The sequence below is a fragment of the Eurypyga helias genome, unplaced genomic scaffold (genome assembly GCF_000690775.1).
Source record: "Eurypyga helias isolate BGI_N326 unplaced genomic scaffold, ASM69077v1 scaffold9485, whole genome shotgun sequence".
In the NCBI taxonomy this organism is placed as follows: Eukaryota; Metazoa; Chordata; class Aves; order Eurypygiformes; family Eurypygidae; genus Eurypyga; species Eurypyga helias.
Window position 1 is genome coordinate 1 of NW_010252050.1, and position 17,826 is coordinate 17,826.

General features: G+C 40.9%; 1 protein-coding gene across 1 annotated transcript in view; it reads right to left on the bottom strand.

The window, feature by feature from the left end:
* Nucleotides 1–604: 604 nt before the first annotated feature.
* The window catches only part of LOC104510075 (junctophilin-1-like), a gene marked incomplete at both ends in the record, with an annotated part of 20,408 nt that continues 3,186 nt past the window's right edge, over nucleotides 605–17,826 (bottom strand). Inside the window, one exon of the mRNA XM_010152214.1 lies at nucleotides 605–1,266. Within this exon, the coding sequence (XP_010150516.1) occupies nucleotides 605–1,266 (662 nt within the window). The remainder of the gene's footprint in view (nucleotides 1,267–17,826) is intronic.

Below are 17,826 nucleotides of genomic sequence, written 5' to 3' on the forward strand. Positions count from 1 at the left end.
ATGATTCTATGATTCTATGATGCAGAATTGCCTGTTTTTAAAGCCTACAATCAACACAGAGAAGAATATGCAAATAGGAGATTGTCTGGACTGGGTCAGACCACAGGCCAGCATCCTGTCTTCAACAGTAGTTAAAAGCAGACCTTTGGGGAAGAGAATGAGTTAACTCCCTGTACTGCCCAATCACCTCTGAAGTACAATGAACACTGTTTTGAGGGGAGAAAAAAAAAAAAAAGATATACATACATGTGTTTCTGCATATATGTATCTACATGCACACAAAACACACCTGTATTTTTATATATACACACACACACACACACACACACCCCAATGCACACACAAACACACTTTTATGTCTATGGATGCAGTAGGGATTTATGTTGCAAAAGTCTGTCAGCATCTGACTATCAACTATCCCTTCCCGGCTTTCAAAACACATAACACAAAGGACTGGAATACTTGTTCCTCATTCCAGTTTGGTGGAGTGGGTTCTAGCTAGCAGACTGTACCCAGATGAAGATTTGACAGGAGTGAGGTTGCAAAGCTCAGCATTAGAAGGCAAATAAGCAGTGAAAGTCAAAAGTTTTCTTGCGGTACTCACCGAGCTGTTTTCTACTGCTTTTTCCACTGCTGAATGTGACTCATTATTAGCTGGGTTCTTTGGTGCAGCAAATTCTGTTTTCTTAATTTTTGTGTCGGGTTTGTTTTCTTTGGCATCTGGCTGACCCCCAGATCTAGCAGGACTTGGCTTCTGTGAGGGTGGTATCCGTGCAAGTGTTGACGGTGATGGGTTGACATACTCATCTTCTTCCCTGAGCTCCTGTGGAAGCACTGGTGGATTCATTTTTACATAATAGCTATGGTAGTGACCATGCAGCTCCCCATTCTCCGTGCTGATGGGATTGTGATGGGCTGAAAGCTTTGGCTGGTGTTTCACAGCGACTTCCTCCTTCACTGGTGCTTTTGAATATAAAGGCTTGTTAACTGTGGGTGTTACATTCTCAGTGGCTAAAAGCTTTTTTTCTTGACTGAGTCTTGCCCCAGAAGTGGAGCTTTGCCTTTTCAGCTGTTTTGAAGGAGAAGGCTCAGAAGAAAGAGGAGGACTATGCCTTGGACTTGCTTCTGGGGTTCGAGGGGGTGTAGTACCTTTCCGATAAAAGTGAGGTGACTCTTTTGGGGTAGGTGGTTTTTCCTGAACTTTTTCTTCTGATTTTTCTTTCACCTCCACTCCTTCTTGAAATTTTTGTTTGATATAATCAGGGCCTGAAAAACAGTGTAATAGAAACATTACGATTAAAGCAAAAGTAAAACTTCACAGTAAAAATATTGCCTTGGGATGTCAGACTGGACTCTCTTGCTAAAATGCTGGCTGGGACGAGTGTTAACAAAAATTCACTGACATCCATAGGGACTTACTCTAAATCACTCAGTAGTTGAAGTTACTGTGCTTTTCGGTAATTGTTGGGACTACTTACTAATTTGGTTCAGTCACTTCATGTCTTCAGCTTTGCGAAGGGTCATAGGACATAACTGTCTCTGGGTGAAGGGACCGAAGACTGACTTACTTTACATGTCTGTCATTCTCTCTTTTTACGAGAGGTATGTTTTTCTTAGTTGCCCTAATCTATTTAACTTCTACCCTCATGATCATAGTGTCTGTTTGACACGGAAGTAATCAACCATCAGAGTGAAACATCTCTTCTGCCCTTATAAGCTACAGGAAACAGGGCTTGAATCACTTTTTTTCCTTTTGTGTGAATGTCAGCTTGTCTTATATACATATATATCTGCCCTGAACTCCCACGCACCAGCTCTGCCTTCCTAATACGATCACTTACCTACCATATGAAGACCCAGGTTAACCACTCTGGTGAGTAACGCAATTCCGCTTAGAAGCTAGGAAGACAAATTCTCTTACATTCACTGGGGAAACAGAGAGTAGCCAGTATGAAGAATATGCTCCTCCTAGCTCAATGTCTGTGAGCAGATTCACCACTACGACCCAGTTCTCAAGGTGCATTTCCATATAGCCCTTTACATACAGACAAGCTAGCTGAGATGCTTTGCTCCAGCTTTTGGATGTCTGATTTAACAGTCCAATGCTACAACTTGAGTAAACACTGTTGAAGAAACAAAATTGCTGTAAATCTGTCTGTATTTTGGGCAGCATTTTCTATTTGTCTTCCTAGAGGCCACATCCCAGATTCCAGGATCGGCTCCCATAAGAGCTCAGAGGCTGGGGAGCTCTGTGAACAAAGAACTGCACAATCTTTCTGTATGTTCAATAACGGCTTCTGCCAAATACAATCCAACTGTTTCTCCACTTCTTCCTTTGGTAGCACCACGACTTTTCTTCGATTTTTTTCTAATCTTCTGTAAGTGAGACTTATCTGTGTTTTATGTCACAGAGAAATTCTGTACCCAGAGAAAAATGTCTGCACACATTTTTTCTGCTTTTGAGTTTAAAGGAGGCTCTAGCTGTGGTAGGCAGATACAGTGTTTTTACAGATGCCAGAAGCATATGCATCACTACACAGCGCTGAGATGAGAGGAAGGAAGAGCAGCGTGAAGTTTTTGGAAGTTACTGAGTCAACTGGTAAGTAAGCATTGCTGAGAAGAAGAATTACTCGGCATGTGATGTCTTTTGAGCAGGAAAATCACAACGGTTTTGGCAGCTCTGAAAACCAGGGGCGGATATAGGGAGCTGTTGAGAAAGAAGAGTGGATGTAGACAAGCCAGGATTTGTTCTCAAATGACATTTGAGGAGGAAGCTTTGAGGATTCAAGCCTGCACAGAGGGACAAGACCAGAGGCTTGGTTCTGATGACTTTTTATGATCTTCCTGGTAAAATGGAAAGGCAGCACAACACAAATGAAAAGTTCCTATATATAAAGTTACAGTTACAATCACCATTCACAAAATTCTCTATCCTCTAGGGGATTTAATTCCATCTTTGCTGAGATCTATAAGGTAATGTTGAGGGTTTTAACATGCATGAATTTTCATTTTCTTCTCTTTTCACATGGGATATAATTAGGTGTGTAAAGAGACAAGTACAGCTAGAAGAGTTCTGTCTAACTTTGAAGCACAAGCCATGGAGCTGTCAAACTGCAATGACCAGGCTGGATGAGGCTTTGAGCAACCTGGTCTAGTGGAAGGTGTCCCTGCCCATGGCAGGGGGGTTGGAACTAGATGGTCTTTAAGGTCCCTTCCACCCCAAACCATTCTATGATTCATTCTACGATTATTTATTATCGACACACCCACATTGGCTTGCTCCTTATGAGTGCTGTGGTGAAAGCATCCCAATTGGAATACCCTCTTTTCAGCCTTACAGTGCTGCTCAAATGACACCTGCTCTGCTCCTGACCTATCTAGAAAATTCACATCCTATGACAGCTCTCTACTGCACAACGTATGTAAAGATATGACTTTTACTAATATCTGAGGGCACTTGATGGACAGAACGCACTTTCATAAGGGCCTCAGAAATGTCACCCTTCTCCACGGTTTCCTACGATGAAATAAAACCTCCCAAGGCAGGCCAGAGGGACTCTCTCTCCCCCCAGGACCTCCAAACTGTGTTGGAATTTCTGAAACAAGAAGGGAGCCAGCTCTTGGATGCCCATGTCTCCACAAAACCGGTAGAGTGAAAAACAAAAAACTTAAACCAAACCAAAAACATAATCTTTAACCTCAGGCCCCCAAAGAAGTTAAGTGTCAACAGGCTATAAATACCGTATTTTTACTGGGTATTTGGCAATATTTGATTCTAAGTGACACTGAGCCCCACCAGGGAAAGCTGTAGCCATCTGCACCCAAGTAACGTCTGAAAGTGTCTGATCAGACATTCAGCTATTGCCTTAACATAACACAGCAGCCCTCCCTCCCACTCCCCAGTACATCACATATGGCTATTAGAGACACATCCCTTGCCTCCAATCTTGCCAGGCAGGTCTTTCCAACACTCAAATTCTTGGCTCTGTGCTGAAGTTAGCTTTGGAGATTGTCCAAGGACTTTTTTTACGTCTGTTCAGTGTATTCAGTACAATCAGATTATGCACCTGTCTGAACCACTGACTCCAAGCAGCAAGAACACAGCTCCCGCGCTCTTATGAGGACTAAGAATACTTGTCAGGATTTACCTTGTCCCCTTCATTAAAGGCATTATCTAACACTACAGACACGGGCCACAGCATCCCTTTTCTTCAGCATGAGCACTCCACCGCCTGAGTTTAAAGGAACCAGGTCCAAGGGAATTTGGAAAGGGCGTCACTAACATCTGATCCTACAAGATTTCTCAGCTGTCTGATGTTAATGAGGGAGAAAACAGGCTTTCAGGAGGGAAGAAGGTAAGGTGGGATTACTTGTCCAGGAAATAAACACAGAGTTCTGTTCTTCAGTTTGTGGTTCAAGCAACCAGTAGGTATATTCCTAGACATGACATGCCTGAGTGCCTAAGGAGAAACTGGTCTGGAAAGCAGAACCAAGAAATGTTTTCTAACCAGATAAAGACAAACTTTGTTTGTGGATGAACCTGTTGCTTTCTTACACTGGCCGTGCTACTACTGGTTCAAAACTGATGCGCCTTTGCTGGCTGAAGGTCAGCCATGAGATGGCATGAGAACAGCATTTCATGGCTGGCTGTGGGAAGCTTTGGTTTGGCTGCAGACACCCTCAGTTGCTCTAAATCTAGAATTTCTTGTGGAGTTCTTGTGTAACACGTCCTTCCTCCATCTAGTAAGTGATGTGACAGCTTGGCCAGCCCTGTAAATGAGAAGGGAAGGTTGCCCTGGTTCTGCCACGGCATTTTTAGAGAGGTGACAGCCGCATGCTCTCCCCCATGGCCTAGCGAGGTATACAGACTGGCAACATGGGGCTGCTCCAGGATTGTGGCTCCAGCATTGTCTGAAAACGTCATCATACAGGACACAGTAAAAGCAGCCAGTGGTTCCCAGGAAGGCTAAGAAAAGACGTGGTGCCTTATCAGCTCAAGATGAAATCTGAAGTTTGAAGGGGATTGCAGAAAGCACCTAGGATAGTGAGGAAAAAGGCATATATATCTGTATCTATATATCTTTATATACGATGAGCTTCAAGTGATACTCCTGCCTATTCAATCCAGCCAGTCTGTCTGTAAAAGAGAAAAGATGAGGGTACAGGAAAAGGGTGGGACTGAATGAGGAAGAGTTTAGGAAGAGCCAAAGGCACTAGGATTCCGTGTAGGAGGACTGCTGATCCTTTAAGTAGCAATTCTGAATCCCCCTATGACCCTGGACGTGTTACAACATCTTGTTTGGTCCACATGTAAAAAAGGAAGTATGCAGTGGACACCCAGGTTTAAAAACTTTCCCCTGAACCAAAATTACTTAAGACATGGAATTCTGTTGATGTCAACAAACAATTTCCCCAGGAAATATTTTCACAGTACCAGATGCATTCCTTCTTAGAGGGAATTTTGTGAGAAATTCCACTCTCTGGAAGTAGCAAAAAACCATGTTAATTGGTAATGGCATTACCAATCAGACTATGCTTAATTAGGTCATCAGAACTGCAAAAGTGTATTTAAAACCTAGAGGTTGATGTGTTCTTTACTGTAGAGACCAATTTTGTTCTTGTGACCTGTCTGCTCCATTTGTTTTTCAGGGGAAAATGAAAAACATGGCAAAACCACTTTCTTAATATATGGAAATAGAATTTAGGCTCCTACTCTGTGCTATTTTACAGTAAAAAAGAAAAAGACAGCTTCTCCTTAAGAAAAAAACCACCAACTTTATCAATAATATTACAAACTCCTTAGAACTTCTTCATGACACTTCTTCCATTCTTTTGTCCCCAGAGCCTGACCATTCTTGTAATTCAGGATAAACAAGCATTCATATTACAATTTTATGAGTCTTATGAAAGCTAAAAAGAGTTTGCAATGCCACTAATGCAGGCTCTAGAATATAACATTTACAGAATATAATATTTAAAGTACTGTTGATGCTGGAATGATGTGATTCATTTTCAAGGTATATTACAAGCAATTATTTGGTAAGCATGTGCTTATTTCTGCCTTTTAAACTACAGTCCCCATTATGTGATGTAACGTAACTATCTTTAGTGCTACATAGAGTCAAAAAATATATAGTGCTATATAAAGAGTAACCCAGGTAATAAATGACATTATAATTTCATGATTACAAGAAAACTCATGTTGCACTTGTAGAGAAATGCCACCCATGAAGCAGATACTTCACTCCCTAATTTTGTTTACACACATGCATTGCCAGCAGAAAGACTCCTAGTCTTCACTGCAAGGTTTACTGATTGTCTGTGGGGTAATGGTGACACAAGCAAAGCTATTTGCTCAACCAGGGCACTGCAGTCTATATGCAAACCTTCCAAGCTTCTCCCTAATTTACTGAACACTTCTATAAGAAAGAGAGAATTCCTGCTCTGCAAAGTTCACAGTCTGTAAGTACAATACAAAAGACAGCAGAAAGGTTATGCCAATAGCCCATTTTACAAATGGGGGAGCTAAACCAAAGGGAAATCATGACCCAAAACTCAAGCTTCATCTGAAGAATCTCTCTGAATCCAGTGGCCAGTTGTCAATAAAGCACATTCATGCTCAAAGCTTTGCTAAATCTTTGCCCATAAGTTTGTCACATATCTTTGTGAATGTCACCTTCCTGGAGAAGCTGAGAACTGTCCACTGAATCAGAATTCAAAGATCAGGACAAGGATATAGTAAATGATGAATAAGTTTCTTACTGCACATTATAGTCTAGTACAAATCCAGGGCACAACATGGTTGAAGCAAAAGCTGACGTCTCTTTTGCTTAAATGCACTGTACAAAAAAAGGAAAATATACAGTTTGTTGTTGGTACTACAGGCTGCCATACACCGTCTGAGAAAGAAGACGGTGAAAACCGTTTCTTCTAAAGTATCACTGTTGGCAACAATATCTATGTTCTTCTAATAAGATTTATTTGCTACTCTGATGAACATTAACAAAACCTGGAAAGCCTGGTGACCCATTAGAGGATCAATTAATATAAGACCTTTTTTCCTGCAAGCATCCAAATTGCTCTTATGTTAGGATTTTTCAGCATAGGACACCTATTTGATAATAATTTCTCAGCATTCAGGATGGTAACTGTAGGTGAAGGAAATAAAAATAATAATTTATCAGTCTGCTAAAAGAAGTGATTTGATGAGTCATTATGAAAGTGCAAATAACTATATTCAGTAAATTTTAGAAAGATAGGGTTTATTATTATTGCTTCATTGTGGAGATGTGTAGGGGGGAGGGAGAACTGTAATTAATGTCATTAGTACTTCCTCTGCTTTATTCTTATTTTTGTGAAGGTTAGACTGGTAACAGGAAAAGAAAGCTTTTAGCTGCTAGGCTGCTGGCTTGAATTCAGCCCAAATGTATGGAGGGTTGTGCAATGTCATGTGTAAAACGTGGTGATGAACTCAGCAGAGGAGAGATATGGCTGTGGTTTTAGTAATGTCTGGCAGCCCTGTCTGCCCTGAACTGAGACTGAATGGTGCTGGAAATTAAGGGGTAAGAATTACAGCCATAGAGAAAATGATAGATAAAATGCAAGGTGCTTATAGAGTCATAGGGCTCTGAGAGATCACTCTGCTTGACTTAGATATGAATAGAATAAAATCACAGAATGGTTTGGGTTAGAAGGGACCTTAAAGACTATCTAGTTCCAACCCCCTGCCATGGGCAGGGACACCTTCCACTAGACCAGGTTGCTCAAAGGCTCATCCAGCCTGGCCTTGAACCCTTCCAGGGATGGGGCATCCACAGCTTCTCTGGGCAACCTGTTCCAGTGCCTCACCACCCTCTCCGGGAAGAACTTGTTCCTTATGTCCAACCTAAATCTCCCCTCTTCCAATTTAAACCTGTTCCCCCTTGTCCTGTCACTACAGGCCCTTGTAAAAAGTCCCCCCCCAGCTTCCTTGTAGCCCCTTCAGGTACTGGAAGGTGCTATAAGGGCTCCCCGGAGCCTTCTCTTCTCCAGGCTGAACAAGCCCAACTCTCTCAGCCTGTCCCCATAGCAGAGGTGCTCCAGCCCTCTGAGCAACTTTGTGGCCTCCTCTGGACTCGCTCCAACCGGTCAAGTTCAGAAGCGGGCCACGAAGATGAACAGAAGTATTTCAGTTAGAAGAGACCTACAATGATCATCTGGTCCAACTGCCTGATGACTTCAGGGGGTCACTAAAAGTTAAAGCATATTATTAAGGGCACAGATGACTCTTAAAGACTTATAAGCTTGGGTCATTGACCACCTCTCTAGGAAGCCTGTTCTGGGATTTGAACATCCTCTTGGTACAGAAATGCTTCCTGATGGTAGTTTAAGATGGATCACCCCAGGTGTCTGCAGTACCCTTCTGAAGGGAACAGTGCCCCAGCAACAGGGCATGCATGGAACGGTGTAGCTGCTTCATGGCCCAGTCAGTGTGCAGCAAGGTATGTAAGATTTCTGGCCCCTAGACAGTAAGAGGGCACATGACTTGTTTGCCAGGTTGGAGGTGGAATTTCCCTAGAAAGAAATGCCCTATTCCTAGTGATGCACATCTATGTTATTTAATAATTCCTTAATTCATAATGACATATGTAGGCCTTGTTGCCCTGTTTTGGCTGCATCTGAAGTTGGTTATGCCAGCTGGAATAATGGCTCTTTTTAACTGTACTTAAGAATGCTTTACAGAAAAAAATTCACACATTTGCTGAAGTTTAAAAATAAAGCATGTCATGAAAGAGAAAGAGAATTGAAATGGAAGGTATTGTTGACTGTTGTCGTTTAACCCTATCTGGCAACTAAGCACCACACAGCTGCTCACTCACTCCCTCCTGGTGGGATGGGGGAGAGAATCAGAAGAGGAAAATGTGAGAACACTGGTGGGTTGAGATTAAGACAGTTTAACAGGTAAAGCACACACAAGCAAAACAAACCAAGCAAACCAGCTTCCCATCGGCAGCCAGGTGTTCCGCCATCTCCAAGAAAGCAGGGCTCTGTAACACATAATGCTTACTTGGGAAGACAAACACCACAATTCCAAATGTTTCCCTCTTTCCTCCTTCTTTCCCAGATATATATCCTGAGCATGATGTCATATGGTATGGAATATCCCTTTGGTCAGTTGAAGTCATCTGTCCCAGCTGTGTCCCCTCCCAACCTCTTGTGGACTCCCAGCCTACTCACTGGTCGGGTGGAGTGAGAGGCATAAAACCCCTTGACTCTGTGTAAGCACTGCTCAGCAGTAACTAAAATATCCCTGTGTTATCAACACTGTTTCCAGCATAAATCCAAAACACAGCCCCATACCACCTACTGCGAAGAAAATTAACTCTGTCTCGGCCAAAACCACCACACTGACACCACCTGGTGAGATGTAAAAGAAACTCAAGTCTGGGTGCCTGCTTTAACTTTTAGCCTCTGATGGCAACTACATTTTGGTGAGTAATAATACAAGCAGGTTTTAATGCAGCCTTAAATGCAACATTCCCCTTCTTGCAAAGTAAAGATTAGCACCTACAACAGGTAATCATTGTATAAATTGCTTATTGTCTCGTGCAGAAGAACCCTAAACATACCAATTCTTATGTATCAAGGTTGCCCTCAAATACTTTCTTTATCTCTGCTCAGGAAGCAGTTTTGTGCAGTATCATAAAGAACTTACAAGCAGTTTCACTAGAATACCTATCTACCAACTTTAAAATGTCTGCCAGTACTTTATTTTCCCAGTTTTGACATCAATGAAAATGACAGGGCCTTCTCAAAACCCACATCAAATGCTTCCTGTGATGGACCAGACAAAGATCAAGCGTGCTGAGTTACTCGTTTACTAGCCGCACATACACTTTGGCCAAACCCAGGGCTAGTTCTTATGCCTCTGTGTTTACTCTGCTCCGATGTTTATACAGCACAAGAGAGCTATCGGTGTGGCCTGTGAAACAACTGCTTTACTGCTAGTCTCTCTGCATTTCACACAGGTGTTTGTTGAGAAGTATATGGCATTATGTCATCTCAGAACGCGGAAAGAAACTTTTTGAAAATACTAAAAGGTCTGCTCAAGCACACAAACTTGAGATGCTAGCAACAGCAATGAGGACAAAAAAGGAAATGGGCTTCCACCAAATACAAATCATACACAACATCACAAATTTGTGAGTCTTGAAGTAGGATGACAAAAGAGGTGTTAATGCATTTCCTTTCTGTATGAAACCCAGACTACCTCTTTCCTCCCTTCTTATCAGTTCCTCCAAATCTGAAATTAATTTGAGTTGTCCCACCATTAACATATCTGAATATAATACATAAACAGTATTTTCGTATTTTCCATTTTTTGTATTCTCCAAAAAATAGTATCAAATTAAATAAGGATAAAGGAATCCCTAAAAGTAAGACTTTCTTCCTAAAAAGGTTTCTAAATGCATCTTTATAGAGTAGATATATACACACTGAAAGACCTGAAGGCAAGAAAGAATAGACGAATGAATCTCAAAAACTGCCTGCAGTCAGCACTAAGTAAGACTAATGTGATTCTTCTGACTGTAAATCAAATCTCTGCTCCTTTTCTGTAACTGGTTCTGTATGTGACTGAAGTAGCCGTGACATTTGTGCAACAGGGTACAAAATTCATAATTGTATTTGCATAGGAGTTTACAGTGTGTAGGCCCTTATACTTTTGGATTCATTACCATCCGAAAAATGTAACAGATTTATCCTGCCTGACAGACAGCACTGTGAGTGCTGTGCAGCTCTCTCTAACACCTCACTGGGACATCAGCTTATGGACACAGAAATGCTCATAACTAGCAATCTTAATTATGGCTTACTTTACTTACCCTAACTTTCTGTTGATGAATACTGACAGAACTACAAAAAATATTTGACAAGATTACAGGGTGTTGCATATGGCTCTTGTATACAGGACAGGCTTCATTTTTCCAGGCTAGATAATATACACGCATTGTATTTAACGTGAATGCTCTCAGCTGAGTAACGTACGTACTATAATCTACTTGAATGCTTCTGAGTCTGCAGGCTGCTGAATATGAGATAACTGAGAAGGTAAGCTTTCAGCTTTTTCACAGAAAATCTAGAGCCTGTTTTACTTCAGCTGAGCTGCACTGGGGCATGAGCGAGACCCAAGTCTAGTGCCAGAGTATGTTTCCCTGATATTATTAAGAATGGTACATGAACCTCTGATCATGGGAACATTTTTCTGAAAACCAGAAAGAAATCCACTGGAAAATTTAGCAAATGTTAACTGCAGCAGTAGTGATCTTTAAGCTCCTTTATATCTCTCCTAAAGGATGTGCAGAATTGAAAGACTGTAGTTCAGCTCTTATCATAACTGCATATTCTCTGAAAAGATGAACTGTATATATGTAAAGAGAATGTGAATGTGGCATAAAGCTGCCTTTACCCAGTAGAACCCACACTTTACATTTCTCCCAGCATATCGACATCTTTCTGACATCACGATGTCCAAAGTTATACACATTTCAGATTCAGTGTCACTGGGCTTATGCAGAGAAGGAACCATTACTCTTCTTCTCCCTGATGTGCTGCTCCTGTATATACAGCCTGGAAGAGTATTAGCCACTTCTCCTGCCATATCACATTTCAAGTGCATGGCTATCATCCTGCTCCATGGGAGTTTGGCAACTGGCCTCAACAGAAGCAGGTTCACATCCCATCTCCAATGGGCTGAGTCTGCCATCCCTTAATGAATTCTTGTAGCACTTCTGAGGAGCAGGCCATTGCCTTCAGTTTAAATACGAGGTCTGATCATGCTGCGATGTAGCTCGCGTTTGCTGAGTGACCACTGCTGTAAGTGACAGCACTCACTTTCGGCTGTATGTGGAATGTTACTGAGAACTTTGGTTTTCACTGTTCCGGCTTGTGCTTGCAATGTACCACTTCACTACTGCCTGCTGATTTAAACAATAAGCTGTTCACCATATTATAGAAATACACAACATATCATCCAGGATATTTGGGTAGTCATTAGTGAAGACTCAGATGAGATGACTACCAAATTCCTTGTCATTATATTAGGCTTCTCTCCATTTCCATTTATTTTCTTTTCCTTCTCACCAACAACCTCCACTATTCCTATTGGAATCAGACAGGAAAACTATTTAAACACATTTGATTCCTCTTTTGAAAACATTATGGAACTGACTTGTCTTGTCTTTTAGCTAAACCGGAAAATATACTATATTCGATGAAGCTCAGGATCAAGACTGAAAGTAGTTTGGCAGTCATGCCTTACATCAAAAACAGAGTATTTATGGCTCTTAATATTTATTGTTCATTGTTCTCTTAGTATATTCTGCCCTGTTGCATAGCCGTCATGGGTTTGCCTTTCCAGTCCACACCAAACTTTTAACAGAAGCATCCCAGTTCCCAGTGAGAGACTGGTAATAGACTGTCACCGCTGTGTCAGATACAGTGTCTCTTGGGCCACATACAGCTATGGAGGAAGCAGCAGTATTTTCTTCCTTGCCTGTGAATGTCTCTGCAGAATTTGGTATCATATACTGAGAACAAATTTAAACAAAAGTTCTTACACAAACCAACCCCCAAGTTCCTGGTCCATCTGTCCACATACACATATGCATAGATACTAGAAATTACTGAAATTATTGCAGTTGCTCTGCTGACATGGATCAAACATGAAACAGCTTGAGATTAAAAGTGCAACCACTTCCACAAGCAACTTGAAACAACCACAAAATGAGATGATTTAGAGATTTGAGGAGGAGGAGAAAAATATCATTCATCGCTGTCAGATGCTTTTCAGTACAATGGTATTGCACTTCAGCAAATTTAATAACCGAGTGAAATACTTGCCAAAGCCTCTAACTTTTGGCTCTCTTAAAATCTTTATTTGGCAAAGAAGCAATGCCTGCACTGTTTTTTTTTTTCTGAACATATTTTCACTCTTCCACTTAAAAAAACCCCAACCCAGACTCTAGAATATGCACCCAGGGGTTGGTTCTGGATGTCAGCACTTCTTATGCCTGTGGAATATGTGCCAATAAAGCTTAATACTAGGAAGATGTGAAATACATATACGACACCAAACAACCAAAATTACATTTGAATGATTTAGATGGTCAAAGTAACATGGAAATAACTGGAGAGTTTTAGACTCTACAGATTCTAGTCAGAGATTTATATATGCATTGCTGCTTTACTTAAACTCTTGATATATGTGCTGGTTTTGGTTGGAATAGAGTTAATTCTCTTCACAGTAGCTAGTATGAGGCTGTGTTTTGGATTTGTGTGAGGCTATGCTTTCATCTCCCATTTCAAAGGGATTCACCATTCTATGACAGACAAGACTTCATTTTTTTACAAGTTTCCTTTATCCCCTTGTGTTATACACAAGCCTCTTGAAATTATGAACCTGAAAGATGCAAAAGCAGGAGTAAAGAGATGCAAAATTTACTTCCTTTAAAATAGATGGTTTTACAACTTTTTCTGGAGTGTAGAGGGTTAATCCAGTATTTTTCAACATTCAGAAACAGTATTTCATGAAAACATGGCAGTGTTCATTAAACTGCATCGCTTAAGTATTCATTAAGTTGCAGCTAGCAAAACTAATTTCATATATCTAGCAATGGAATCAATTAAGTAGCTTAAGAGTCTGAAGTGGGCTAACAGAATGGACTGCTGCACGGGAAATGCCAGAATTATAGAAATACAACAAACAAGTTAATTCTGGTAAAACTGGGGCATGCTATCTGCTTCGTATTCCATCCTATTCTGGCTTCTTTCCCAACATATTCTTGATATTTCGTATTTTAAGAGAAACCTCTCATCATGCCACTTACTATTCTGACCGCACATGCTTCCTTTCCCCCCCTTCACCTATGCACTCTGAGTTTTCATTTCTACGTTCTAAGTTTGCAATATCCTTTTAGTGCTCCTCTTCTCCAAATCTGTCCCATACTCTTCATAGTTTGGCAATTGCCCCTGAAAAAAAACACCTTCTGCTCCTCCTCTGATACTTTTTGAGGAGCCTCTGCTGATTTCTTAGTTGTATCTCAGTATCAGTACTCTTATTCTCATCCCCCTCTGACACAGTTGGCTGTTCTCCTGGTCTGGAACACTTCTCCTCTGTTATTCCCACGATTCAGCCTTTTATTTCCCCCTCATTTCTCCTTCAATTTTTAGCTATACTTTCAAGGACAACAATCTCTGATTACTCTGCTCTTGGTCCCTCTATCTTTTCCTTTTACAATCTTCACCCTATTTAATCTCACCAAACAAAAAATTTTAAGTACCAATTCCATGCTGGCTGTGTTTCAGTTCCAGATTTGACTCCTGTCCAGATGACAATCTAAGGGAATAACCGTTACAAGACTAATAGGTAGAAACCTTCACCTCCTCCAAATTCTCAGCATGAACTACTACATCATACTGACCAATACTCTATTACTCTACATTACTCAGGTCTGTAATCTGAATATCACCTCTCTTTTTCAGATCTCACTCTACACTCTCTTTACTTCTAAGTCCTGCAGATGTTCTTTGAATAAAATGCCATGTATATTTGCCATCTATTTCTGTGTCCTAGAATGCAGCTATGAAGATTATTTTTCTTGAATATTGTAACTTTTCCTCTGAAATATCTCTTTCCCCATTTCCTATAAAGATAACGGTGAAAAAAGCCTGCAGCCAAGTGTTATCTGCTTAGAGTCAAGTAGTGCAAGGCACTCTAACCAGCACAGCTGTAGAGATGTGCTAATGTAACCCATATCACGTTAAAAATATAACATGAGAAACCTAACCTTTTTCAACACACTTTGTGTCTTAACTAGCAAAATAAAATCCTTTCAATATAAATTACCATAGTCTAGTGAAAATTAGCACTGTAAGGATAGTTCCCACAGTACAGACCTTGTTAGCTGAATTTCAACATGGAACAAATATTTATGACGCAGTTATATACACGGTTTATAATGGAAATGCTGACACTGTGATAATACCTCCATGTCATAGACCCTACTTCATCTTGTCCTTGGCCGATGGACACTGCAACAGACCAACACAGAAATTTACTGAGGCAGGCCAGCAATGGTGAGGTTCTGTGTCCTGGAAGGAACAGTTCTTTTTGGGAGCAAATGAAATCATTTTGCCCAGGAGAAAGAAGGCAATTAAAACTCTAAGTTAGCACTGTCCTCTTTCTCTCAAATTAAACCTGTAATTAACACTCCCACGGTGGCAGCTCAGATAGGTATACATACCCAGGCTATAATTCAAGAAGCTACAAGATAGCAACATGGCCAATCCAGCACTGAAGCTGGTCCAGGCTAGTTGCCTATCTCACTTCGTAGTCTGATCCTGTAGCCTTTACTAGGCAACCAGACGTTGTACCTAGATGCAGATTAACTACCTCACTACTTAATGGAAACCTGTGAAAATTACAGGTTGTAACAACTTTCTCTCTCTACAGGAAACTGGTTCTCTGTTATTAATTTTAAAAGTTAATTTACTCAGAACTAATTACACTCATGTCTTTCCTAAGCAAATAATTCGATTATGTGACTTGAAAGAATCTTGGAGAGATTGAGAAAGCATCCTGAAGAATGAAGGCATGAAGAATGAAGGCATGAAGGTCACTCTTTTGCAGCCTCTCATTTCTTTGACTTCTCCCAAACACATCCTCTTGTCCCAGATGCACTCAGGAGCGCTGGGGAGTGGGATGAGCCAGCACGTGTGTATGGCAGTGGAGCAAGATGGGTGCAGACTGCCAGCAACCTGGATGGGCCTCACGCGGGGCAAAACGAAAGATGTGGAAGGGTGGTGGCATCTGCACCTAAGGCTTGGCAAGAGTGGTGATAAATCTGGAAGTCAAGTTGTATGACAAGAAAGGGGAGAACAAGAATAAAGCTTGAAACTGATAACTTTTATTTTAATGCACCTTCTTTCTTCGATTACCAGATACAACAGAAGTGCCTTAGAATACTTTTACAGGCTCTGGCTTCTCCAAAGCCGCGTAGACAGAGGACGGAAGCAATAAATTGTACAGAAAAGATGCCATAGAAAGAATCCAGATAATAGTTGTGTGAGGATGATGAAACCTTATGTCAAATAATTTCAGAAAATGAACAGGCTCTTGTATGACTAAGAATAACTTGTGAGCTCCCGTATGCTTTACGGCACAAACTGATGGCATGCCTGGCAACTCTCATCAGGCAAAATGCTCCTTGTAATTGGGTTTTTTAATAAAAATATCTGGCCTGGTCCACATGCATTTAGCCAGTACATTCCAGTTAATTAGAATCAGCAGAAATCTCTCTTTCCTGTCCATATGGAGTTTTCATTTTGTGAATTGGAAGAGGTGGAGATGGTAGAGAAAAGGAAGATGGGAAGGACGTATTTTCTTCCAAGGCTATAAACATTCATCACTGGTCAAATGAGAATGGAAAACACAGCACTCAACGTATTAAAGGCCATTACGAATTGCATTATCATTAGCTTAAAATGCTAATTTTTGAAATAGGTGGTGTTCAGCATGTTAATACTGATGTTGTCACATTAACTGAACACTGCAGGAAAAAGCGCTGGGTAAAATGATAAATTCTTACTCTTTTCATTAGAAAAATCTTTGTTCCCTGCTCATGTATTTCACCTAAAGAAATTCTGTCCATCTCTTCAGAGAGAACTAATTGATAAACTGCTCCTTGATTTCTTCTCTTGCCTTGTTTAGGAGGTGAAAGGCTGGATGAATTGTTCTGGTGAGCCATGTATGTTTGCCTGGCAGCTGGTTGGCCTGACAAATAATCTGCCATGAAACAGTTCTGATCTGAATTTCCAGACCTTAATTGCTCCATGGTAAAGTGCCCAGACTGCTCTTACCCTGCAGCAAAGTAGTTTTACCCCTCTTTCATTTAATCAAATGTTATTCATTCAAACTGAATGAAAGAGCAGTATCTATTTGCTGCAGGATATATATGCACATGGACAATTATGGCTTAGCTGTCCAGTCTGTGCAAGTTCATCTTTTAGCTTACCTCCTGATAGTTTACAGGACTATATCCTAGAGATGGCCTGTGGAATTCAGAATGAATGGGTAAGTCAAAGCATTCATTAACCTTGTGCAAGCATAGAACAATATTCCCCCTTCTTTCTGGGTGTCAAAAGCCTTTCTTTGAGTTACACCCTTGATACAGCATCCCATTAGTTATTTGCCCTTCTCCAGGTTTCAAGAAGAGACACAAAACGGCGTTTGCTGTTTTTCTTTAAGCAAAGACAATCTCAAACTGTCCCCGGATGACTCCCTTGAATGAGGATATGACTCAGGTTTCATTTGTTTCCTGTCCTGGCATGCTCTCTTCTGACACATCTGCAAGTTTAGTGATGCCTGGAGGAAACAAACAGGTCAGAGCTGGGATTTCTCAAATCCATTTTATTTGGTGATAAAAGGCTTGTGAAGTATGGCCTCTGTAAGGACTGCAGCATTTGTTAAATCTACACAATGTATGGCATTGTGGGTAGGGGTCTGCAAAGATATACAGCTATTAATCGCTAGCCAAATTTCTGCTACAGCAAAACTAAAAGCAAGGTCTTGCCTGAGACTAGTGTGAATAAGCTTAGGGAAAACAGCTCCCTGTAACCTTCTAAGTCTTTACATCACGGCACTGACCTTTTCAATCATACTTGCTTTTCTTATATGCAAATATTAATGTAATCAGTTACTGGGAAAGCTAAAACTCAAGATTTTTATCGTACCTCCATGATTCAGACTGCCGTTATTTTTCTCACCTGCTGCACGCTACTTTGCTTACT